The 26,327-nt window shown below is 41.9% G+C and overlaps 1 protein-coding gene across 1 annotated transcript in view; it reads right to left on the bottom strand.

Moving 5' to 3' along the window:
- SORCS1 (sortilin related VPS10 domain containing receptor 1) overlaps positions 1-26,327 on the bottom strand; it is a gene marked incomplete at its 3' end in the record, with an annotated part of 307,932 nt that overhangs the window by 207,648 nt on the left and 73,957 nt on the right. Inside the window, exon 2 of the mRNA XM_082486026.1 lies at positions 4,658-4,725. Within this exon, the coding sequence (XP_082342152.1) occupies positions 4,658-4,725 (68 nt within the window). The remainder of the gene's footprint in view (positions 1-4,657; positions 4,726-26,327) is intronic.

Below are 26,327 nucleotides of genomic sequence, written 5' to 3'. Positions count from 1 at the left end.
AAATCCATGTTCTAAGCCCACTTCCAGTGCAAGCAGATCTCCTGCTGTGATCAAACCGTAAAAATATACCACTTCCTACACAAACAGCTGAGTGTGCACACTCATTCTTCCCTCCCCACCAGATGCCCTCCAGCATCTATATGCAGAGCAGCCAGTGGTTCATATGTTTGCAAGAGCAAAAATGAAAAAAAAAATAAAAGACACAAGGAAACGTCGCTATTACAATTTCACTAAGTGCCCAAGGGAGATAATGTAGCAGCATTTATCAAGCTCTGATATTCAGTTAAGAAAAGTGACTTACTCACACTGAGCAACTGAAGCACCATATTTATAGATAAAAGCATTTCAAATAGTCCTTTTCAAGTTCCCTTCCCCACAAAACCGCTGGTTAAAATGTGCTTAATGAGACTTTCCTTCCCCTCACTTTGGCAGTTCCTCTCATGGATTTGCTTCTCCTACCTACTTCAGCTGAAAGACCCTAATCTGTCGTTGCAGAGCACACTGTGTCACTAAGCCACAAGTTATGACCTTATTAACGTGGCTCAGCAGGTAGAAAATAAATGTGAGTTGAAAACAGCCCATCTGCAAAACAGAAGTAAGGAACCAGCATAAAACGTGCAGCAGAATGATGAATACAGTAACAGACATATCCTGGAAATTCCCCTCAAAGGAAGTAAGCAAATACTGACAATCTTTCAAGTCTCCTGTTGTAAGATGTCTCTAGTCTGGAGAAGAAAATCTCCAAACACATCAACAATACTGAAGATGACATAGGTGGCTATAGCTCTGATCCGTAGAGAGGGCATTCTTACATAGCAAGGAGCCAGAAAATTGCATGCAGAAACATAAATACGTGAGGCTTCAAAGTATCTATAGTATTTATAACCACATAACTGGGGTCAACTCACAGCCAAGACTTTTCAAACGGGATTCAAGGGAGAGAAACATGTCTACCAGAGACTGTGTGGCTAATACTGCAAGGTTGTATTCAGATATGATCCTCAATCTACATCTACCTCTATCCCTGAGGCTTCTATCCCTAGAGCACCTGCAAGAGAGGAAGAACACATTCCTGTTCCTCCATTGCTCCTTTTCATTATCTAACATGCTAATGCAAACCCACCTCCAACAATAAGTTTTCACCAAAACAGTCCCATGCATAATGGTGATTATGGGACTACCCAACATAACACAATGCTACTTAGACCTTAGACTTAGTACCAAGTACCCTGGTCTACCTTAGCCCAGTATCTTGTCTCCAGCAGTGGCTGAGAGTAGAAGAGGATAAGAACACAGAAAGGACAGCGAATTCTTTATTTCATGAAATTGTCCCATGGAGTAAACGATGGTTATTCCTATACTGAGAGATGGACAGGCTCTGAGGGCTCTGATTCTCCTCTGGCTTACATACCCAATTCTCCCTTCTTGAAAGGACAGAGTTACAGGATGACATGCTGAGGTGGTGGTAGAAGGTGAGGATGAATAAGCTAATGGAGGGGTTAAAAAACTAGCTCAAGGTTAAACAGAAAGGCCATGAAAAAGCTAGGAACAGGGCCTTAGAGTTCTGAGAATTTTTATCTTGCTGTGACCTCTGTAATATTTCTCACCAGGCAATCATCAAAATATTGCAGATGCCAGTTAACTAAATCCATTCAAAGCTCTCTGGGGGGAAATATTAACATCCCCTGCTTTACATATGGGAAGTTAAAGCTAGATCTATATGAAGCATAGATATTTTCCAGAGTCCTTGAGATTCCTTTATGGCATATATGCTAAAGCTTTCTTACTGCAGAAACTAGGAACGGTGGAGGACTGGCTGGAATTTTTAAGCTCTCCTGAGCTCAGAGTGCAGGTACAATGTTGAAGTGTGGGAGTATCATCAATAACTTCCAGAACTAACAGAGCAACAGATCTCAACTTAGAACATAAACGCTTTCAAACTAACCAAATTCTAAGTCTTCCTACTTTCTGGCTGAAAAGCAAAGTTTAATTACTTCTATTTTTACAGCACGTTCCATGAAATTACTCATTCTTGACCAAATACAGAGCTCTAAGGCGGCAAAGAGGTGAATGGCAGCACTCGTTGCTTGTCAGCCTCTCCAGGCCCTGAAGGAAAGTGTCCTGCACATCTTTCCAGAGCATCATATTTACACAAACAGGAAAAAAGATGCCTCCAGCTCAAGGACACCATAGTCACTAGTCTGACATTTTTATTTATTGGAAACGTAAGCTTATCTTACTCCAGTGGTAAAAAACATCTTCTAACTCTCACAGCTTAATCCTCTTTGTGATCTGAGAGATATCTAGGAGACGAAGAGAAATAAACTCAATGCACTCGGTTAATTGCTCAGTGACAGATAATCTTTTCTCCTCCTATAAAAAGAATAACAAAAAGTAAATAAAAAGCCCTCAACTAAAACTGTGGAAAAAGTCTGCTGAGAGGATAACAGCGTAATTAAAGTCAGGCCCAGCCTGATGCAAAAATCTCATTTACCGTGTACAGAAGCAGCAACTCACTTTCTATCCAAAGCTCGGTGAGCACAGAGTCTTAGCATTCTAGAAGATTGCATAGATTCTCCCCATTGCTTTTCTCTTACTGTGTTAGATCCCTTCATGGCTGTCACTAGTGGTCTCTTAATTAATTGGTAGTTTCAGAAGGGTGATCTCCATCCATTAGTGCTGCAGCCAGCTGTAGTTAAACTGGCTGAAAAATTACAAAGAAATGCCATCCTAGCAGGTAGTAGTGTGTTTATAAAGAAGACAGATTCATACCTTGTAGGTGATGGCATAGTTGTGTTATAGATGGTTACAGTCCCATCAGTCACAAGACTACTTAAATCACCCAACTACACCTTCACATGACAGATGTGCTTATAACCAGCTATAGCATAAATGACTCGTGTCTGTGACACGCTTCTAAACAGCCCCTCATCATTCATCGACTTTTTGAGAATGCACTCTGCACAGGAGGCGAGAGTGGTATTTCTTTGTCACGTATTCAAGGCAGAGATTCCTCTTCAGTTGTGGGTACCTGCAGAACTACCTGTCTTTCTCCTCTATCCTTCAGAAACAGAACTCTTGACATCAGAAATCAAACCAGACATGAATGAGATCATGCTTTCTTCTATTCCCCAGCATCAAACCTAGAGGCATGAAATAAATTAAAGTGCAAGATATGTTTCTCCCCTTCTCTCTATTCTGGTTTTTTTTCTATCCTCTTCAAACAAGCAAGGAGATTTAAATTAACATGTCACTTAAGCAGCCAGGAGGAGCAACAGCTAATAAACTCTGTCAGGTGCATTAAATAAGAAGATATGCCCATCTTGTCACTTCTTTCCATCACACTAAGAGCAGAGAAGCTGTCCTGGGAAGGACAGCGACGGGGAAGGATGTGTCTCCACATGGTGAAACACCATACCTTCCTCAATGACTGATGAAACGAGATTAATATTTCTCAGGGTGAAATGACTGAGAGTAGTAAGAGGAAATAAAAATAATATATTTCATATCTATGAATATTCTTTCTCAAAACCATTGAGAAAGTAAATAATCTAGCCCAAACCCCCTTCAGAAAAATATTGCCAAAGCCACAGTCCTGAAAGGCCCTTTGCTGTGGTGTGAACCATATGGTGTGGGGGTGGGCTCTTTGTTTGATTTCTTCAGGCCAGTGTCAGAATACTCTCCATGTCAAATCCCTCCTCTGTCATTCTCTTAAAACCCTGCACAGTTCCTTGAACAGAGAAGTTATTTGTTCTACTTCTGATCCAAAATTCTTCCTTGGAAACAAAAAGCCTTTCCTCAACAAGTGCATCAAAACCAAGTTCATTCTAACAAGAAGTTTTAGTTTCAAATACCCAAAGTTTTCTTGTATCAAGACAGTAACCTGTCCACCTCCATCAGTGACCTGCATACAAAACCCCTCGACTCCCCAACCAAAATTTCACAGACAGAACCACAAGAAAACCTCCCTTTCACCCATTACAGGTCATAAAAGTACCACTAGGGACACATGAAGTAAACAACCCTTAGATCTATTTTTTTCAGATAAAAACTGGCATCGTCTGCTCTCACTGAATCCAAATAACAGCCTTAAGAAATAGATCATGGCCCAACTCTTTCCTTTGGTTCACAGAGTGCATGATATGCTTTGAAATCATGACGGTATCAAGGCATTCCCTATAAATCAGCCTCATAGTCAACATCACACAAGCGGAAATCAATTATCTGGTACTAATTCTATCAGTTCTGAATAAAGAGACATTGAATACTCGCTCGCAGGTACTCCCTCAGTCTTAGTAGCACTGACTTTTCATAAGGATCATTTGTGCAGTAGACAGCCATGAGATCCTCCATTATAAACAAGGACTTAAGGCTGTCAAGTTCTCCTAAAAATAAACCAATTGGTTGATTTGATTCTGAATAAGATGATAAAGTGGAAAAATGATAGCATGTCCATGAAGTATGTTATCTAGCTGAAACAAAGACAATCAGACTTCAGCCTCTTTGCCCTTGAGTATGAAAGAACAGAAATGAGAGAGGGTTTAGCTACAAATCTTCCAGTACATTTAAAAAATCCAATTAAAATCAATAAAAGAATTGTATCAGGCTCTTCCTATTTAAGTAAGGTGGTAATTATTAACTCAATTTATCTCCATACCTCCAAAGAGAGCTCTCTGTGATGCTTCCCAGGTTGTAGTCATACAGCTTTGTCAGAATTAGAATCACCTGAAGGCAAAAGAAGAAATCATGGTTAGTCTCAAAAAATTACAATGTCACAGAACTGAAATGACCCCAGGGAGGGCTTAAGGTTCCTTTAATGGGTGCTTAACATAATTGAATGAATTGTTAAAAGCATTTGCCTAAACTGACATGGAAAGTATTTGCAGAGATGTATGTTGAGCCAATCAGACCTTTTCTTGCTCAACTCCTCTGCATGGTATCGCCAACAGGTTCTTCCCTTAACCCCAGGAGGCAGAGTGCAGTGGGAAGGAGCTGACATGCTAAACATAATGTTTCGGGATACAAGATGAGGTCTGCTGTATGCAGGAGAAAACACGATTACTTTCTGCTCTGTTTCACAAGCACTGAAACCACTGATCTTTTTCACAGCTGTGGTGCACAGATAACCCACTGGCCTGTCTCCAGTCAAACTCCTTTGCTTGTGTTATATCGTCTGCTACAACCAGAAGAAACACCAGTTTGGGCCTGGGAGACTGGACATCAGGAAAAAAAAATCTCCATAACAAAAGAGTTCAACACAGGGACAGGCTACCCCAGAACATCTGTAAAGCCTCCATCCTTGGAGGTTTTAAAGACCTGGCTAGATAAAGTCATGGCTGACCTAATCTATAGCTGGTGATAAACCTGCTTCGATTAAGAGGTTGAACTAGGGACCTCCAGATGTCTCTGACAACCAAGATTTCTACGACTTCAGTGAAAAGTTTTAGATTTAGCCAGAATGGAAGTGTTTCCAGGTTTAGGAGTTTTATTAGCTATTTTGATAAACAGCTTTTCCCTCCTGCCAAAACAGACACATCTAGAATACAATTATCTTATCGGGGGGAGGAAAGCAATTTTAGCAAAAAGAATTTCCAGTAAAGCATTTCAGCCTGCTCTTTTGTTAATATCTTTAAGAAAAAAAAATAATTACTGACTTTCAGGATGATGGGCTCCTTTAACAAGACCTACATTTGGGACATAAACTACCAGACCATTACTATTGCTACCAATTTATTTTGTATTTCTCCCTGCCAGGTCATTGTATATCTTATACTCCTCTATATCCCATTAAAATTGCAATTAAAGAGGCACAACACTTCTCATCTGACAAAACCCCTGATCTATATACCTCTACATTATTATTTTCAGCCTGGGTTCCTAAGAAATGAGGCTCACAAACACATATCCCTCTGCTCCCTCGATAACATCGCCAACTTCAACCGATTTGGCAGACAAGCAAAGGACTGGAGGAAACTCAATCCCCATTTCCTCAGTGGCTCCCTCACATTTTTCCCCCCGCCAGCCCTGCCCCATGGCCCTGCAGCAGCAAGCCATCCCCAGGCCTCTCCAGGTGCCCTGACCACCAACCCCAAACCCCACCTTATCCTCCAGCAACACCCACCCTGTGGCAATTGGGGACGGATCTACAGCAACTCCAACCCACCAGGTGGCACATCCCCCTGAAATAACTCCATGGTGACTCCTGCCCTGACCTCAGGCCCAGAAGACAACATGCATCCCCCACTACGATGGAGGCAGTTCACACAACCGCCACGACCCCTCCTCTGCTCCCCAGGGCACCCTGACATGGATATCCCCTCCATCCCCCAAAACACACAACCCCCCTGCTGTCCAGGAGGTGCCTCCCTCTAAGTCTGGAGGGTCCCTCTTTGAAGAGGCAGCCAACAAGCGAAGTGCCAGCCGCCTGCCGAGGCGTCAGATGGCGGAGCTGCAGTGGGCACACAGGCTTCACGAAGGCTTGGCTGATTGAGGCTTTATAAGTACTAAATTTCAACGTCCACCCTCCCAGGAATGCTTATCAGTGACAGCAGGGCAGCTGTCTGCTCCAGATACAGGACTGTGCTGCTGCCGCCATCCCTCACACGACCCTCTGAAAGGGTCTATAAATCCCCTACTTGACAAATAAATAAAAATTAAGATGGGGGAGAAAAAGGAAGAGGAAGGCGTGTGTGCATAAAGCCTTTCTGAGTAACTACTCTCCCCATGAAAGGCAGCAGTGAACTCAATGAGGTTCAGTGCCAGTCTGCGTGGGGACCTGCTTGGAGACCTTCCACACGATGTGGGAGTTGCGCACAGCCTCAGCTTCGAGCCTCCCTTGGATCTGCAAAGCAGCTGGACAGTCGCTTACATCTTTTTCCAAGCCTTGTCTTCTTCTCTTGGCCCTCTCCTCCTCTGCTTGCCAGAGGAACCAGAGATGTAAATGACTAATGAATATTTACCCTAATGAAAATTTTGACATCTGGTGGTTTTACAAGCAGACCCGAAGACAGCAGATATAGAAACTGGGAAGAGTAAATAGGAAAAACAGTGGGTTTTTTTCCTCCCATTCTTTGCCACTGGCTGATGTAATCTTGGGAAGGTCATACAAAGAATCAATAAACACTTTCCCCATCTGTCAAACCCAAGAATCAGAATCAGGCTAATTTTATGGAATACTAAGATTAGCAGTGTGTAATTACTGACGCTAAATAGACCGAGAATTATTTTTCACAAATCACTCAGTTTTTTTACTTGCTCCAACTGAGGAAAATTCAAAAATTTCAAAACTTAAATGAAATAAAATTCCATTGAGAATTTTAATCTTCGCACTTTAGGGAAAAAAAAAATTGCAATTGAAAATGCCCAAAAATACAAAATGACAAAAAATTAAAAGTGCCAATATGAGAAATCAAAATATTTCACTTTCAGAGAGCTCAAACACCTCTTTTGTTCTTTTTTCTTCCCCCAGAAATTTCAGTAAAACCCACACAATCTTAGAGTACTGTAGTCTTGGAACTGATGGGGGGAAATAACCCAGCTGGATTCCTTCTTTTTGATATAGCTCTAACAATCCCTCTGCAGATGCATTCCTGGACTCGTTCAAACATGCATGTTAGTTGCTGACTAGCTGCATCTAGAACTCTAAATAATATTGCTGTATCCTGGCTTAGCAAATTCAGGATAAAATCTTAACATTTAATATTTCCAAGCTAATATTTGTATTTGACACCATACTGCAACATACATAATGCATGGCCAAGTACAAGGTACTGCATGTGGGTCGGGGCAATCCCAAGCACCAATACAGGCTGGGCAGAGGATGGATTGAGAACAGCCCTGAGGAGAAGGACTTGGGGATGTTGGTTGATGAGAAACTCAATATGAGCCAGAAATGTGTGCTCACAGCTCAGAAAGCCAACCACATCATGGGCTGCATCAAAAGCATGGCCAGCAGGCAGAGGGAGGTGATTCTGCCCCTCTACTCCGGTGAGACCCCACCTGGAGTACCGCAACCAGCTCTGGAGTCCCCAGCATAAGGAGGACATGGACCTGCTAGAGAGAGAGTCCAGGAGGGCCACGAAGATGGTCAGAGGGCTGGAGCACCTCTCCTATGAAGACAGGCTGAGAGAGCTGGGGCTGTTCAGCCTGGAAAAGAGAAGACTCTGGGAAGACCTTATAGTGGCCTTCCAGTACCTAAAGAGGACCTACAGGAAAGCTGGGGAGAGACTTTTTATCTGGAAGCGTAGCGACAGGACAAGGGGTAACAGTTTGAAACTGGAAGAGGGTAGATTTAGATTAGGTATTAGGAAGAAATTCCTTCCTGTCAGGGTGGTGAGGCACTGGCACAGGTTGCCCAGAGAAGCTGCGGATGCCCCATCCCTGGAGGTGTTCAAGGCCAGGCTGGATGGGGCTTTGGGCAACCTGGTCTAGTGCGGGGTGTCCTTGCCGAGGGCAGGGGGGTTGAACTAGATGATCTTTAAGGTCCTTTCCAACTCGATCAATTCTATGAATATATATGCACCAGTTTGTTGGGTAATAGCTTAGATACCTCCACTTGGTGCAGATATCCTATTTCCAAAACACACAAGGGCTCTCTCATTTTTGTGGCCCTGTATCAGCTCCCGAATATCTTTAAGCCTATCTCTAGCTTCAGCAGTCTTCTTGTGTCATTTACTGTGGTTCAAATACTAGGAATAGATCTGCTCAAACATATATGTGCAAAACAAACAAGTCATTGGGCAGAAAATTAGTCATTTCTGCCCTAGAGTTCAGTATTCTCTTTTCCCCTTTGTAATGATATTTGAATAACCTATGCAAGGCCATGATTTTGGTTATATTTACTTTTTCAGAAAACATATTTCTCCTTTGCTGTTCTCATTTCTTTGTTATTTAGCCTGCAAAGGTTAGTTCGTGTTTAATACTGTTTCTTTTTCTTTTTTTTTTTTTTTTTCCTCCATGGCTGTCACTATGCAGCACTGAGGAACCTAATGAACAGAGACATGCATATTATGTTGTTCTAAATGTCAGAGCAGGGGCTGTGAAGAAGCACAGTAATGAAATGAAAGATATTCTCAACGTTTTTTTATTTCTTCCTTTGTTTTTGTTTGCTGGGTCTGTGTGTTTTGTTTTGTTTTTTCCCCTTCTTTACCACTTACCAATCAATGCAAGCTAACAAGAGCAAGAAGAAAAGAACAAGCAAACTAGAGATACAATGAAAAGGAGCTGAAAATGCAGTCTTATGCCAGCTCTGCTGTGAATACAGATAACCCTTTCTATGGCGTAGAAATGCAAGGCTTCAGAAAGTCTGTTCTTCATTAGGCTCAGCAGTTGAAGTGGGTTATTCTGCCATAGCAGGTATGGAAGAGAAGGAAAGAGAAAACTTCATTATTTCTGCATTGATAGCTCAGAGCAAATGATATTTGATCCCGGGTTTACTGCATCCCCAGTGAGTGCACTAACCATGAGGTATAGCACTAAAACCATTTTGTTTGAGTTACTTAAACAAAAAAGTGGAAAAGCCCCAGGAGACAAGAAGCAGACAGAAGGCTTGGTGGGTTATCACGCTCACCTGGGAAAAGACAGACTGATGAAAGAGGTACCTAAACCCGGCTCATCTGTCTCCCAAAGGAAACCAGGCCCCAGTGGCTATTCTAGGAAGGACAGGACAACTTGGACACCACTATGTTTTTCTTCAAACCAAAACAGCATTTTCAAGGAAAATGCCCTTTGTTAATCACTCCTGATCTGTGATTGCTTTTTAAGACTTGGGATGTAAGGCCCACCTATAGGTTTCAAGATGGAAATCAGTGGCTGAACGAAGAGACTGCTCTGGGAATTTGCCTGTTTAGGCCCTAGGAGGCTCTTTGCTATCTTGGGAGAAATTCTAGGATAAGCATCGCTAAATTTTTCCCAGACCTACCCTGGCTCACGTTCAACTGGTCCACACTGCCTCACAGTACCCTTCCTTGTACTTTTGATTCAGGTTTAGCACTGGCTTAAATCTTTGTCTTCAACCGCTCTACAAACGAGTCTAGCAAGGCTCCCACAGCGTATCGCCAACGGCTCGTCCTTTACTGAGGCACCAGGTCCCAATGTAATTCAAGGATTACCTTTAACCTGACTTTTCTCCCCACCAGGCAAAAAAACATTTAGTCTCAAACACTGCTGAACTAGCTGGCCAGGAAGGTGGTGAACAAAAGTCCGCACACCGCTGCTGATCAGGTTCCTGACACGTTGGGGAGGACGCAACAGGAGACGCTCTGTGGCTGTGTAACTCATCTGATGCTAATGATGTGTGTCGAGAAAGCAAGCAAGCAAGGAAGCCCACACCGAGCTATCTTCTGCCCCACAGAAACCAGTCACGGAGCCAGCTAATTGCACACTGGGTCAGGGATCTGTGACACTGCGCACTCTTCACTGACAATTGCAAATTTACTCCTGGGAACCCTACGTGAGCACTATGTCAAAACGTGTTCAAACTTATTCGAGCTAGGCTAAACAAGGACAGGGACTGGAACAACTGTTGTGTTTAAGGTTTGATCGCTGTTATTAAAGACCCACTGCACACAAAGTGGTCTGTGATGTTCCAAGTCAATTGCTTTTATACGACCAGCGCTCTCATCTTGGATATGTTTTATCAGCTGGATTCTCACCGCTACCCCCGGTCCCCTCTGCAAATGCTTTCCACTTTACACAGCACTACAGGGTACTAAATTCAAACAAACAACTTTTATAGCTCCACGGTGACAGAGATTTTTCAAACAGAAGAACACAATCAAATTTTTAAAGGTGTTCACTGTAACCTCTTGGGCTCCGATTTTTACAATGTTACCTCTACATTGACCTAAAACTGTGCCGGAAAGATTGGTCCTACAGGATTCAAGTGCCGATTTCAAAATCGCAACAGGCCTTTGCTTATGATGGCACAAAACAGCACCTCTGCTTTAATGTTTTCACACTTCCATGCTTTGCACGTACGTTTGCACCTGTTTCAGTCAAGACTGCAGCTGTCCCGGGATAAGCCACAGAACTGTTTAGTCAACGGTCCAATTTCCTGACTTGCGCACCATCAGCTCTCAGCACTACTTGTGTACAGGCTGATCCTTAATCAACATTTTGTTGAAATCATTTAAAAGCGCTGCAAATGTTTTATTTGACAAAATATTATTAGTACCTGACAGCAAGCCACTTACAGCAGCTTTCTGAATCAGTTTGGGAACCAGTTTCTTCTGTAGACCGTTAGTGTGGTGATCTGACATTATTTTGACCACCGAAGACCCAGGAAAAAAAAAAAAATGGAATGTGGCACCCCCGCCGCCACCCCTGCAACCCAATGAAAGCCTTTGGGATGCTATTCTGTCCTGACTTCTTGTCCAGCACCACGCACTTTTCTGTCTCAAGCCACAGCCTTAGGAGCAGACTCATTTCCAGCGTAGTATAACTGAGGCTGTCTTCACAAACTCCAGCATTAGTCCTGTATTAGAACTAATAACCTGACAGAAAGCTTCTAGTTTCAGTCATGTGCCAGCCGCGTACTCTACACTACGACCTGACCTTCAAGATGTGCCACAATTCGAGAAAAGAGCAGTTACAACAGTCTTCCGTCTCCTCTGGCGCTCTCCACCCGTGCCAGGAGCACGCAACGCATCCAGAGCCTCTGAGACAACGCATCACAGGTGCCGTTTGTGCTTTGCTGTTCTGAGCAGTAAATGTTTTGGCATGAGGACTGTCTCACACTGCATGGAACACAAGCAGTCTTCAATATAACAATATTTTGTTAATAACGTACCGTAATACATATAGCTATGTTAAAGATGGCAATGGCGTAACTATCCTTTACAAGACTCTCCTGATGAAACTGTCACACCGCCTTCTAATTGGGAAGAGAGAAACAAATATCCAGCCACAATCAAGACAGTTTAAGTACACCTCAGTGTGCAGTGATCCATGAATCCCTTATTAAACTCTAGAGATCCTTCCCATCGCCTACTTAGCAGGAACATAAGTCAATAACAAAGAAGCACTAAATTAAGGTTTCACAGGCTTGTTGGTCTTCTATAATTGAGCAGGAGGCTAAAGGACTTGAAGCTTTCTTATGCATTATGTGTTAATAAAACATGTTTTTTCAGGCTAGACCGCAATTTTTGACAGTATGCACCATTCAAAGACTGGAAATAACTGGGCAAGACCTATCTGTTTCCTTTTTCATCTCTCCCTTCCCAACACAGCACAGAATTTTAGGACTGGGAAAAAAAGGGGGAACACAATCAGAGCACAGGAATATTCACAATGAGCCGTTTGGCGAGGCAGCTATGTGAGGAAACGTTTTTAAATAAATTCACAAATAAGTCTGAATAATTCATGACTAAGAATTTTACAGGCTGCTCATGAATAAAAAAAGACAAACTCTAGAGAACTCATTATTTGGGGCAAATTACTTGTACAAATCTTGTTCTTCGTATTATTATTATTTAGCAATTTTATAGCAGTCAGCAAGTATCAGGGTCTCTAACAGCTACGCAAGTACCAAGAACTACGGAGACATGAAGACTTTGTGATTTGCTTTCCACCTGGACTGCAGATCAAAAGGCTTCCTTATATAAACATATCAGCAGGCGAAGGAAGAGAGGAAAAGCGTGATGATAGAGAAGGACAGCCACGCGGTTACACAGCCAGACTACCACCTCCCCATTTCACCACAGCGTTTGTTATAAAGAATCTTTAAAGTAAGAATCCCTTCATTCTTCTGCATCCTTCAAAGGACAGAAAAAGGTCTGATATTGCCCACTATCCCATCTGTGACAGGAGGCGATAGCAGACATTTAGAGAGAAAGCGTTAAAAATTGTCCATGTAGGGGGTGATTCTTCCCCTTATTAACTTTCAGCAATCAGATTACACTCTTCCTAATCCAAAAACTATTGCCAGTATTGTGCCTAATAATAAAAGGATCAGAGAAAGCAAGCAAGATTGATCAAAGATGTGGAATGGCCTTTTTTTAATGAGAAAAGACTCAAACTCTCAATACAAGAAAGAGACAGCAAAGGAGATATGAAAGTTATATGTAAAGTCATAAGTGTCCTGAATTGATTATTCACTCTTTTTCAGTACACAAGACCTAGGAAAGCAAGTGAAACTGGGAGGTTCAAAATGTGTTGGGAAATTCCTTCCCACTGTATTTTGTGGATACTGAAAACATCGGTTCTAGGGAAGACAGGAAAAATCCAGGGAAGAAACGCACAATGAGGTCAATTAAATAAAAATATTTCTAGCACAATGTTTGTACAAGTTTTCCCAAGTGCACAATTTTAGCCACTGTTGGAGAGGGAATATGGCCAAGTAAAACAATTATCTTGTTCTTATAGCTACTATAGGTGGCTTTAGCCTTCATGAATTTGTCTAAATCTGTTTATAGTAATTCATATTTTTGGCAACTATATAAACCACCTGTAGGCAAGAAATTCAATGTTTGCCAAACAGGGATACTAGTATTTCCTTTTTTAGTCTTGTATAATTCAATCAGTAGAGCAAAATGTACGGCAGTTTCTATTATACTCTGCTTACAGGGGTCCCTGGCACGGTGACAACTTTTAGAGGAGACTACAATGCAAATTAGAATAAAGAGAGGCAAAATGAGACATCTCTCAAATCTTTTAAAGATAGCCCCAGTCTTCATTCTTGTCATCAGGATGAAACAGAAATTTGTTATGGTCTAAATAGAATTTAAAATACTACTCCCACCACCAAAGTAGAGAGAAGGAAACTGTGTTTCTGTAATAGCTAAAGCCCAAAGGTCAAGACACTGAGTTACTGCTTCCTCTGGCTCCAAAAAGGGACCCAAACCTAGGCCTGTGACATTACAGAAAAACACCTTAGCCACTGACATGTCGAGTAACTTATAAAAGGGAATTAATTCCCTGCTTTGAGCCCCTTTTCCAACATTAAAATCCATTTTCACAAATTCCCCTTTCGTTCAATGAGAACCTGTTTCATAGAAATATTTCTGAGCAGCTCCAAATGGGATTAACGAACTCAAAAACAACCCCAAACCCGATAAAGTAAAAGGAGTAAAAGGAATTCCAGGGAGTAAATTACTGTAGGGGAAAGAAAAAAGTGCAGAGATATTCAGGTTCCAAAGTAAATGTAATAATAGATATACTTCCAGTGGCAGAAGTAGGCAGGAAAGAGGGGAAGGAGGACAAAAACAAGGGAAAACACTGCCTGTCATCTTGAAATGTTTTAATACGAAGGCAAACAGTTAAGAAAGAGACAAGGTTCCATTTCAGAAGACAAAGTTGGTATAGAGAGAATCGATTACACACTATAATTGCATTGATGCTTAAAAGCCATTAGCATGAGAGCTCTGTGCATGTTTCGAGAGGGAAATGAAGTCTTCTATTTATTCATTTCACTGAATACCCACATAGGCCTTTGGGGGATTATTTCAGAATTAAGACCAGAGGAGGCTGAAGCCCTAAACTACTTGGAAGGAAATTTCTACTCTTACACCCTATTATATTCGCTGTCAATCAGCAGCTCTTGCTTAAACAGGCAGTTACTGCCAGTGATTTAGAGTGGACACCCAGAAAGGGTGAAAGGGCCGATTGGAGAGAAGAAGGCAGCTGTTCTGTGCCTGGCCTGCTCTCGGGCTTGCTATTGAAACCCTCAGAGACATTCAGAAGGCTCCGGGCTTTGCCAAGGGACAAAGATTTTAAGTGCTGAGAAGCCATTTCGGAAGCAAATTTGGAAAGCCTGCGTATCTACAAGTAAAAACTTGCTTCTGAGGAGTTTCTCAGACACCTGATCTTAGGGGCAAACTAGCGCTCCCGCATAGCCACTGGCAGCTAAAAGAGCTGCATACAACACACTCGGAAGAAGAGGGAGCATGCAAGAAGGGACTTCATGAAAACAGGCCACTCAGCCGTTAGGATCCTACTTTGCAAGCTATATTTATAGTGATGCCTTCCTGGTTAAGACCCAGAAGTTTCTGAAGGATTTAGAAATACCCATAAACTCCAAACACACACAGGATTTTCCAAACCTGTAATCCAGAGCCTCCACTTGAACATAATTCACCCAACTCTGTCTGAAGAAAGAATGAAGAGGAACACTATCACAAAAGGGTAACAAAGTTGAGAAAAGTAGAAACTAGAAGTCTTGCCTTGGGAAAGGAACTGTGTCATGAGGGAAGACAGCATTCATGCGCTATATACAATACCCAGATTGCTTATTCTGGAGCTCACTACAGAATATAAAAGTGAGAAATTAGCATGCAATGAATAATTTATTTAGCACTTTACTGTTGTTTAAACAAATCACTTTCATGAAAGCAATGTGTACTCAAGCAATAAATCACTGTTTAGCACTCTGTCACAAGCCAAAGATACCACTTGACAGAATTATTGAATGATGTTGCATGGCCACAAGGCAACTACAACAGAGATAAGGATGATGTCCTTGAATAATAGACTGCTTCCCTCTCACCCCGGGGAAAAAAATTTAATCTTTCAAGTAAAACTTCCATCCTGGGGCAGCAGGGGTAGTGAAACTTATGACCATAAGTGCCTTTCATCTTTAGGTCCCAAAAGCGCCCTGAAAACATTAATTGAGCACTCCTAACAGCACCTCTGTGATGTAGGTTGGTTTTATCGCACACATCAAGCATACAGAGTTTAAGAGAGTTTGTTATGGAAGGCAGGGAGGGAACACTCACTCTGATGAACTCCTGGGTCTTCACTCTTGAAATCATTCTTCCCTGTCCTCTAATGCAAGGAGAGATGGACCTCATAAGGTCCTGACCTGCTCTAACTTTAAATCACAGCTTCCAGCCTGTCTGCCTCTAACAGGCCATGAGTCAAATTCAAGCTTTCTATCCCCCTTCCTGTAATTCTACTGTCTCTTTGCATCACCACAGATGGGGACGTGCACTTTTCTGACTGATCTACAGTGATGAACAACACTATACTAACATACAAGGTATGTTTCCCAGAAACTGAAAAAACAAGCAAGCTTGGTGCAAAGATGTTTTTTATTCAGTACAGTTGTTTGTTACACTGTGTTGGGGACACCTATTCTTCCAAATACCTGGAAACGCTTTTATAGCGCTCCCTACACATCTTACACTAACAAATAACAATAAAGTGCATCACCCCATAGACAGACATGATAGGTCTCATCTTACGGAAATCCTTTGCTAACGGAGTTAAATTAGAAATTAATGTAGCTCAGGCCTAGGATTCAGAAAGTGCTTTATGTGTTCTCCAGCCGCCAACACTAATTTGGTCACTTGTTACTCCTCAATAGCGCCAAGAAGAAAAGCTACAAAATCAAGTCCTTGTGGTCTCTGCTTCTCCCACATGAGCAGAAATCTCAGGGTCAAATTCAGAAAAACACTTACTTTAGTTTGTGGATGATCACATGAACAACAAAACAAAGCCAGAATTTACAGTACTTGGTTTGCCATAAACAAGTGCGACAAACCATCCGTTCAGCTTGCACTCGTTGGCCACCACAGTCAAAGAAGTGGGAGGATTTAGAGCAACATAGGGCTTTCTAGCAGCCCTGAACAGGATCACCACTTGCTCTAGAGACAGGCCAGAACATAAGGACAACTAACCTTTAGTAACTGGATGTCTTCATTACAGAAAATTTGATGACCCCAGAACTCCAGAGGAGTGAGCCCAGTCTCAAAAAGAGACGTTTCAGCCATCACCCCGTACATTTTGTCATCTGAGACTTGTCTGATTATTCAGCAAAAGTTCTTCAGTTCCCTGCATTCTTTCACCCACTCCAGCTGCAACCAAATATGCCAGCAGCAGCTGTTTGCAGTAAGCTGGAAGGCATCTTGAGACCAATTGTAATGCAAAGGTCATATTTTCTGAGCTGTTTATAGACAGTAATTTGTAAGGTTGTAATGTCACATGTCGTCAATAATTCAAGGTGGGAAATTGAAACAGTTAATAGGTCATCAATTCTTCACTTTCCCACCTTACCTCTTTCTCCCCAAAGAGCTGTTAAACCCTGCTTCATCTGAGCATATTCCTTCAACCTCAGACTCAAAGGTTTCATTTGTTTATGGAAAGAAACTTAGGATGGTAAGACGTAAGTAATCCCTTAACAGGCACCCAGGGATCATAACAGATATAAAGTGCACGTTTCAGACTTGGGGTATAAATTCCTGTTAAAGGTCTATTCTCACTGGGGCTCTACATCTGTAGAACAGGTTGATGCTGTCAGAAAGAAAACTGTTGTATTTTAGCAAAGAGAGGAGGACTTAGTCAAAAACAACTTGTTAAAGGAAGTGAGATATAGTTAAACTAAAATCTTTCTCCCAGTTCTTTTGAGAAAAACACCCTGTCACTCGAACATGAGTTACAAGTTGTTCCTCTTTTCCCCCCTCCCCCCATCCGATTTACAGCCACCGGCTACAGATGAGCCAGCTCCCATCGGCATCAGCAATGCTGACAGCCAGTTGGGGCAAACCTAGTAACGAGCACACGCTTTGATAACAGCAATATCTATAGTTTGCACTTCAGAAAGCTGCACCCACTGAGTGGGACCTCCTGCTGCATTCCCACCTAGGATCTCCATGGAATTAGTGCTGGCAAAACAATATTTTGGGAAACTGAGAACATCCGGTGACCTGCAGTGCCGACGCAACCTTCCTCAAGAAGCAGAACACACAAACCTTAAAACGGAGCCGTATGGTCATATCCCCACAGAAAGACTAAAACTGTATCTACTATGTCAAAATAGCACAAGTGTCCCTGGTCACAAGATAGCATTCATAGTCCATCATCCGAGAAGCCCGAAATTGGTATTGTGATAGGGAGACATATCCATGTGATAAGGGAAAATTCCTCCCGAAAAAAAATTTTTAGGCCATTCTCATTCTCTTGATCTTATTTAGAGCACAGCCACACACATAAAGAAAATGCTGAAGAGCATAAAAGGACTGGAAGAAAGATAGAACCACGCGGGACAGAAAAGCTGTTATGAGCCTCCAAATCAAAAGATGGAATCAGCTGCCCATGAACCAGCTCACACCTTATCAGCGCCAGCTGCAGGCTCACCGCTGGCTGAAGCGCGACCACAGCTGTGTGTATTAAACTATACCCTCCATATACGAAGACTGTACCCGATATTTACCCCCACGGGGTTCAAAGCACACTCAGCTCGCATTCCCATGCCTTTGGGAAGGAGTCAGACACAAACGAATGATTCCACTTTTTAACGGGCCATGCTATTTATGACTCCTATATAAGTTAAGGCATATTAATGCTAAATATCTTTGGGGAAGGTATTAGGCCTGATACTTGCAGCAGCACTGTGGCCAAAATGACAGTCCCCTCAAGTTAAAAAAAGAAAAATATCCCAAGATTTTTATTCTTTAAAAAGGTCCTCACTGCCCTCTACACCTTTCCCTCCCCTGCAAACTCAGTCTTGTATTTCTCTTGCTACATTTTTTTAACCATGCTGGAGGGGAATGGGGTTAAATCTGGTGGACCAGTGGAGGATTGCCACCGAGCAATGACAGAGAGGAGCTGCATCCCTTCAGAACTCTGAGCAATGGAAGGAAGGATGAGGGGGATAAAAGGAGGATAAAACAGAATAAGAGAAAGATCAAGACTTTGTAATTACAAGACATTCTGACCTGGGGTCCTTCCTATCTGTCAGGAAGAGGACTCTGCTAGATTTCAGCTGCCTCCTAGTTAGGAAATAAGAACGCAGGCACACGCATATCTCCTGCAGAAAGTTCATTCCTTAAAATTACGAGGCAGGATGGTAACTCGCGCCTCACATCTCTTTCTCCCGGCACACATTTTATCAGGAAGCTAACTCAAAAGGAGGGGGAAGTCAAAGCATATTACAAACCAATGCACAAAAATCTTATTAACCCGCTAAGATGTATGATTTAGATCCTATTATCTGAAGGATAACAAACCTAAGCTGCCTTCTGCCTATATCCTCAAGGCTCTGGAAGAAAGTGAAGGAGAGGCACTGGAGTCCCAAGTGACTGGTGACCTTCATTTTAATTTCTCTTCCTTCTCCTCCTCATTTACTGCCACGAGGGATGAAGGGGGAGATACTTTCAGTTACTATATATAAACTGTTAAGTTTTGGGTTTTCATGGTGTCGTCTTGGAGTGCAAAAGCCAAGCCAGTTCATGACTTCCTCTGTCCGCAGAGGGCAAAACCAAGAACAAAAGGCTGCTGGGTGGAAACCTGCAGTACTGCAGCACCCAAATCAATGACCTTTTTAATGCCATCTAACCAGTGCTGTCTTCCAGGCGGAAAAAATGAAGATTTATAAACTTCCTGTGGAAACTGATGTCCTTTTGGACTTCTAGACATGAGGATAAGAAACAGCACTGCTTTGGTCATTCCTACTACTGAGATTATCTTTGTTCTCTAAAAAAGCCTACGCTCCTTTGTCCCTCCATCACTTCTTTCAAGTCCTTCAGCTATGCTTTTGGGTCAAACCTCCCACTCTTACATTAAACCAAAGAGACCAACACACAGATGCAAGGAGGATTTCCTTACAGGGTATCATCTTGATCCTAGAACTAGCCCACACATCCCAATCTCCCGGGTGGCTTGGCCATATTCCTTATTAAGGTTGTTAAAAATAGAAAGCACTATATGACCTGTCACTTTCAAAATTCCTATAGCTTTAAAAAAAAAAATTACTATTAGTGCTTATCAATAAAATTAGCTACCCTGCCTGAACAGCGTAGCATAGAAAATTCGTCCAACACACAGCAGAGAAGTGTATTGTTTCATCAGCTGTAACAATCCAACAGTGAAAGCTGGGGAAAGAGAGCATATTTTGAGCTCTTCTGAGAATTTCAGACTCTAATACAAATGTTTTATACTGAAAATAGTGGGGTTTCAGGATTTCTGAGTGTCTTTCCACAGCATGTTAACAGCATGTGAGTGAGTTCCTACAAACACAGAAGTATTGATTCCCAAGCTCTATGGGCAAGATTCATCCCCTGAAGTGTGACATGGGATCCGGGCGCTTGAAGCTGTGGCAAATCACAGCTAATCTGGAAACACTGCAGCATCGGATTAGAGATTTAATTTCAGAAGCACTCAACAGTTTGAAAATTATTTCTCCACCCTCAGATACTCCTTTCCTACAGCAGAAACACTATTTCTGAACGCAAACCTCCAGCCAAATAAGTATCTCTCTCTCCCACTTATACCACATTTTTCATTTTCCAGCATTACATTCCCAAATTCTAGTCCACTCCACTTTAAACTTCATCCTACAGCAAACCAATCTACCCGTGGCCTCAGCTAAGAAGGCATTTTAGAGATCTGAATTTTGCCCCAAAATGGGACTTGGCTTCCATTCCTCTCTCGCCTGCAAACTATTACCCCCCCAAAACACTAGAAAAATATCATGGATTCATTTATTAGAACAGAGAATCCTCCTGAATTATTTCTAACAAACTTTCAGCCCTGTCACCAGTTCAATGACCCATCCACTAAACTAATTTGTCTTACACTTAGAGTCAGCCATTTATCAAGACACAGGTACGGAGCAAAGCTTTACATTCCATTCCCTTTGACTTATGTTTTACGTTTGACACGGGTGCCTCCAGGGAAGCGCATACAATTTTTCCCCAAAATCCCCACTGCTTGCTCAACACCTATTCTCAGGGAGAATGGCATTTCCATATTTTTGCCTTTGAGCTACCCAAGCAACTGAATAAATAAGTCTTATGGAAGAAAAATAGTCTCATCACGTCACCTCCCACCTTTATCCTCAGCTGCCTCTTCCATAAAGCTCAGTAGGGAAAGTAGATTATTAGCCTTTACCCTTGGCTTGCTGTTAATCAAGTAGCTCAGTGTTGTACCATAAGCACCGCGAGCAGTGTATATTCCCCAAAGAGATTAAAGAGGTAGGAGACAAACTGGTATCACTCTATAGGTTTCCAGTGGAGCACCGATAATTTCCACCAGTCGGGGATACCATTCAAGGGAAGGCAGGACATTCTGAGAAATTCCTACAACCGTGGTAAGGCACTCTGAAGACCAGATCTTTAGCCAGTGGAAAGCAGCAGAACACATCACGAATCGTTGCCTCCAATTTCCTTCACCGAAAGATTTGCCTCACTAAGAAAAACACACAACTTGGGAAGCCTAAATGAAAGAGATGATGTACCCAAGGGCTGTCCTCTTCCGCCTCAAACCACACTAAGCCCAGGAGACGTGAAAAAAGTTTATAAGCTGCAGGAAGCTCAGCTCTCCAAGGGCTTTCCCTTACTTTGCTTTCCACCGCAGAGAAAGTTTAACGCGTATCTTTGAAGGCTACGCCCCAACTGGAACAAAGAAAAAAATTCTGGACAACACGGATGCTGTTGGCACCACGCTCACGCAAAACATACCTGACAGGGGAGGGTGACTGGGTGACTGCAGAAGCAACACCGTATATACCTTCACCGTGAAAAAGCTCCCTCAGTTTTACCACGGGTCTTGCAGTATCTGCTGTACTACAAAGAGTTGCCTGACACTACAGATGGGGCTTATCTGTAATTTCATGAAATTAAGAAGGCTTGCTTTCCCATTTGTGTTAAAAAGATAGAAAATATGACTTAAAAAATTCTCATGAAGCAGATACAAACATATACATCCTTCATCTGGAAAAAGTCTCGTGAACCTAAAAGCTGTCATTATGATTTTTTTGGAATACTTAAAATGTAATACCAAGACACAGCGTTACCAGACAGTGGCCTCTCCTTTTTCTGGGCTAAATTACAGTCAGTGTGAAAAGGTATCAACTCTACAGATTTACTTGTGACAACCCAAAATAAAATTCAGCTCTAAGTAATGAGCTTCCTATCATTTTAAAAGGGATTATCACTGCACAAATGATCTAGAGATTAAAGACTACTCAGCTGTAACTGACTGACATGTCGTTAAACCAGTAAAATCTTTCCATAAAAACTGTCTTATCCCTATTCTTTGTAAACCAGTCTCTTCTTCAGTAGAAAAAAAAAAGAATGTTAAGCATTTTTAGGAGATGATTAAAGCAAAACCAGGCTGAAAAATAAAATGTCACATTATTTCCCAAAGAAAGAACTCAGGTCCTTTGGCTTTAATTTCCGTCACAGAGAAAACATGTTATTTATTATTAGCTCCATGTGAAATTTCTAACACTGTTTGAAAAGGTGCAGAAAATACCAGCGCGCAATGAACCAGAACATTTTGCTCGAGAAGAAACCAATGAAGAGGCAATAACTCTGGTTCACCGATACTGGGAAAAGGCAGACACCCTGAAGTCAAACAAGTGAAACACAGAGCCAAAAGAGTTTTTTGTTTCCTCCCAGTTTTCCCTATTCCTTCCTCCCTCTGCATGCAGAAAGCAAAGCGATTCCTCATGTCAAACCAGTACAGTGACAAGGAACTCTGTGCCCGGCAGAGAGAAAGGCACAGATTGAGCGCGACCCTTGCCATTGGCAGCACAAAGCACAGCTCAGCCTGGCCGGCGGCAGCAGCAGCGCTGGAGACATGGGATGGCACAAAGGACAGCCCAAAGCCCCTGCACCCAGGAAACCCCCATAATCACCCCCAGTGCCTCTGCAAAGCTCTGCCGTGCTCCTCCCCGGAGGTTCAGTCCCTATAAGAACTGCCAGGTGAGAGAACGGCACCGCACCGATGTCTTCGTTTTTGTTCAATAGGAAGCATGGAAATGCCAACATCACTCACGGGTGAAGAGTTACACAAGCTGGAGTTACTCAAGAAAACGCCTTTCTCTCTCTTAATTGGGAAGATGTGTGCAAAACACCCAGAGGCAACAGAGCAGCTCCTGGCTGAGCAGCACGAGGGGTTAGGGGAAAACCTCTCCGATATTCAGTTGTCTTTTCCAGACCCGCCACATTCACTATCGTCAGACTTCTGAAAACACGTGTTGCCACAGCAAAGAGTGATTTGTCCCACTGTGGTCATCTGCACTAAAGGATAGGCTATTGCGGAAAAGGCCACTTTTAAGGAAATAAAGCGCAACCGATTTTCATTGCGGCTTGTGCAGATGAGGAAACCACGGTCATAATTTCCACACCCAATTACCCAGCTTGCACTGGCCATTACACTAATTCCATGTACAAATTAGACATGGCACTGCATGAGCACGTTGTTTATGCAGTGATCTGCATTTCTAATTATTATTATTATTTTTAATTTGGCCCTAAAGCCTTTAATGGCTGATATTGAAAGACCGGTAAACTGGAAGGGCAGCAGACCATGGTTTTTTTTCCCTGGAGATGCGTGTTCTCCAGTTCATAGAGATACTGCTGCTTTGCTGAATAACAAATTCACTTTCTTCTTTTTCGCTTCCTGAGGACCAAAGTTCTGATTTCTGCCTTCAAGTACTTTGAAAAAAGCAGTGTATAGATAGCTAGGGGATGCGGCATTATGGTGACAAGCAGTTTGCATTAGTACAGGAGCAAGTTACTGCTTCAATTCTAGATGTCTAGCAAAGCTGATTAATATACTTCTTCCTTCCATATGTACAACCAACAATTCACAGTAAAGATTTCAGGGGGTTGGGGGTTGTTTGGGGTTTTTGGTGGGTTGTGGGTTTGTTTTTTGGGGGTTTTTTGGGGGTGGTTTTTTTTTATTTGGAAGGGAGGGGCAGAAGTTCAAGATGATATGAGATACAGATTTTTGTTTCATATCAAATGAGTCTCACCACTTACAGAAAATAGAAAAATCTTATTCACTGTGCTTTGTCTTTCTCAAACTCTTCCCAGTATTACTTGGTAGAAAGGACAACAAATATAGGAAAATGGATTAGGAAGAACGAAAGCCCCCAAAGGAAAATTATAAAAAAAAACAAAAAACAAAAAGACACATGCAACAAGCAGGAGAAAAGCTTTCAAAAAAATCAAGTGTTACCAGTCAAAACTAAGTTTCTTGTTTTTTTAGTTTCAAATCAAGATGTTCGTGTCTTCTGAATTTTAATGGAAAAAATAGCAGTAAAAAAAAAATATTATTTTTCCCAGTTTATCTTAAGATCTAATCCAGAGTGTCAGATATGTTTACCTGTCTGCTTGCCTGCCTACACTGAGCAGCGATGTGACCCTGCATGGACAGAGGTCCCCAAGGAAGCACTTAACAGCTATATTGATTGTGTTGGTCAAAACTTGGTCAAGGGACAGCAGCGCTACTTCCATCACTGCAGTGCAAATCCACGTGTTGTCACAGCCGTATGTGTTTAGAGAGTACTTTACTAGTACAATATATAAACATTTCTACATCCGCAAAGGACTTTTAGCACACACAGCCTCAGTTATGTGAGTACCCTATCAGCAGCCTCAGACTGAGGGCAATTGGTCGGCAATTAAATAAAACATTTTCTACTTACTAAACAAAATGCCATATTTAATTTCTTTTTTTCTTCTTAAGTAAATAGACTATTATGACTGCAGGTTCTTAAATTGTTTTTAAATGCTGATGATTTGGCTAGAATAAAAATAAGCAATCTAAGTTCCCTTCAAGTGCACTGTTCAATCTCAACTGAACTTGTCTGTTTTTACATTAAAAAGGCACAGTCTCATTCACTATTCCCAAAGAAAATCAAATTGAATTATTCAACAGCTTTAAAAATCTCCAAACAGCTGTTTTCTCCACTTATCCGTTTTCTTTAGAACTGCTCCATCCTTCCCTCCTCCCCTCTAGATAAAACCCCAAACCAACAAAACATGAAAACACAGTGAAATCCCCCGCAGCAAGGGGTTGACAATCAGTTCTCCTGTGAGCTAATTCTTAACATTTCAAACAGCCGTCTGTTCCAAGGTATCATTAGTTATTCCAACCACCACAGTAACAGAGAGACCCAGACCCTCGGCAGGATTTGAAGTCCCTCATTCTCACTAGTGAATTAGGCAATTAAAAACATTTATGACTGCAGAACTCGTCTTAATGTGTTAAATCAGAAACTCTGTTATTTCCCCTTTGCTTTCTACTTACAAGTAAAAACATCTCATCTTATGCAGGGTACTAAAGAAATAAAGCAAGCTACATGAAAAAAAATAGGTTCACCTTTCATTCCAACTGTAAGACCATTTCTTTTTTTTTTTTTTGCTGTCCAAATCTAGCTTCTGCAAGCCTGTCATTTGCACTGATGAGTCACCTTCTACTGGCAGCTGTTGTCTTTCTTTCTAAGGGAATGAAGGAATGAGGTCCCAGAAATTTGTTTCTCAAAGAAAAAAAAAAAAAAAAAAATCCAGTCCGTCTTTCCTCCCTCCCTTTTTTAAGGGGATATAGCTTTAGATATCTGGAAACAAAAGGAAGGAGATGTCCATGTAAAAATATAAAGTGAATAAGAACTCAGCATATTCTATCTCCTAGGTGACTTTGAACTCGTCAGGCATCATGAAAAAGATAAGGTGAGATGAAGAGTTTTTAAGTGCTGGTGTTCAAGGAAAACAGGGGGCAGCAACATCAAACAGAAAATTACGCTATATTTGTGGACTGTTTCTTTGTGTTTCATTCCATGATATTTTCACTGGCTATAACATTGACATTTATTAGCTCTTGGTCTGTAAAGCAGACACAAGACTTATCACAGCCCTAAAATCAGATATCAAAAGTAATTTTTTCTTTCTAGTTTAGACTGAAATCACCTCAGAATCTGTATAGCAGTGCCAGAGACTCGTCGTCTTCTGAAAGCAAGTTTTGAGAATGCTACTGTCTGTAGAAAGCAAACTATCTTCAGACCTTCAGCATCATTCACAGGGCACATGGACAAACACAAGAACGTTATTTTTAGGTAGCCTTGTACGCTAAAATTTAAGCAATGGAAATAAAAATCAGCCACGCAAAGTCAACGATCAGCACCATAAGCTTGCACTTCCAATCCCCAGTTTCCATCATCCTCTCCAAACAGGGTACTGTCGTTACCTGAGCCTCATCATTTGCACGTTAAGACAGACAGATTAATTATTTCCATTAGTCAGCAAAGCATTACGAGTCTCGTGGGAGATTCTACTAAATCCTTAGTTTGAAATGCAGTGGCGGTTAAAACGCAGGCCTGCGGTTCTCAGAAGAGACCTTATACTCCATAGTCTCACAGACAGACAGACATGTCCACATCATCTTTATAGCCAAATATATTTCCACACGCACATTAGCAGTGCTTAGTTTGGGTTCTACTTCATAAGTCTCCTACAACCTTTGGCTATTTCATGTAAAGGAGTGTGGAAGTGGTGCTGGTTTGGGGTGCTGCCTGGCACGAAAAGATGCAGGAGGGGATATCACAGAGCTGCCTACTCAGCCCACGGCTTGCAAGGTGGACACGCATCTGCCATCTACTCCCAATT

The sequence above is a fragment of the Vanellus vanellus genome, assembly GCF_965231255.1.
Source record: "Vanellus vanellus genome assembly, chromosome: 7".
In the NCBI taxonomy this organism is placed as follows: Eukaryota; Metazoa; Chordata; class Aves; order Charadriiformes; family Charadriidae; genus Vanellus; species Vanellus vanellus.
This window is presented reverse-complemented; position numbering and strand designations above follow the sequence as displayed.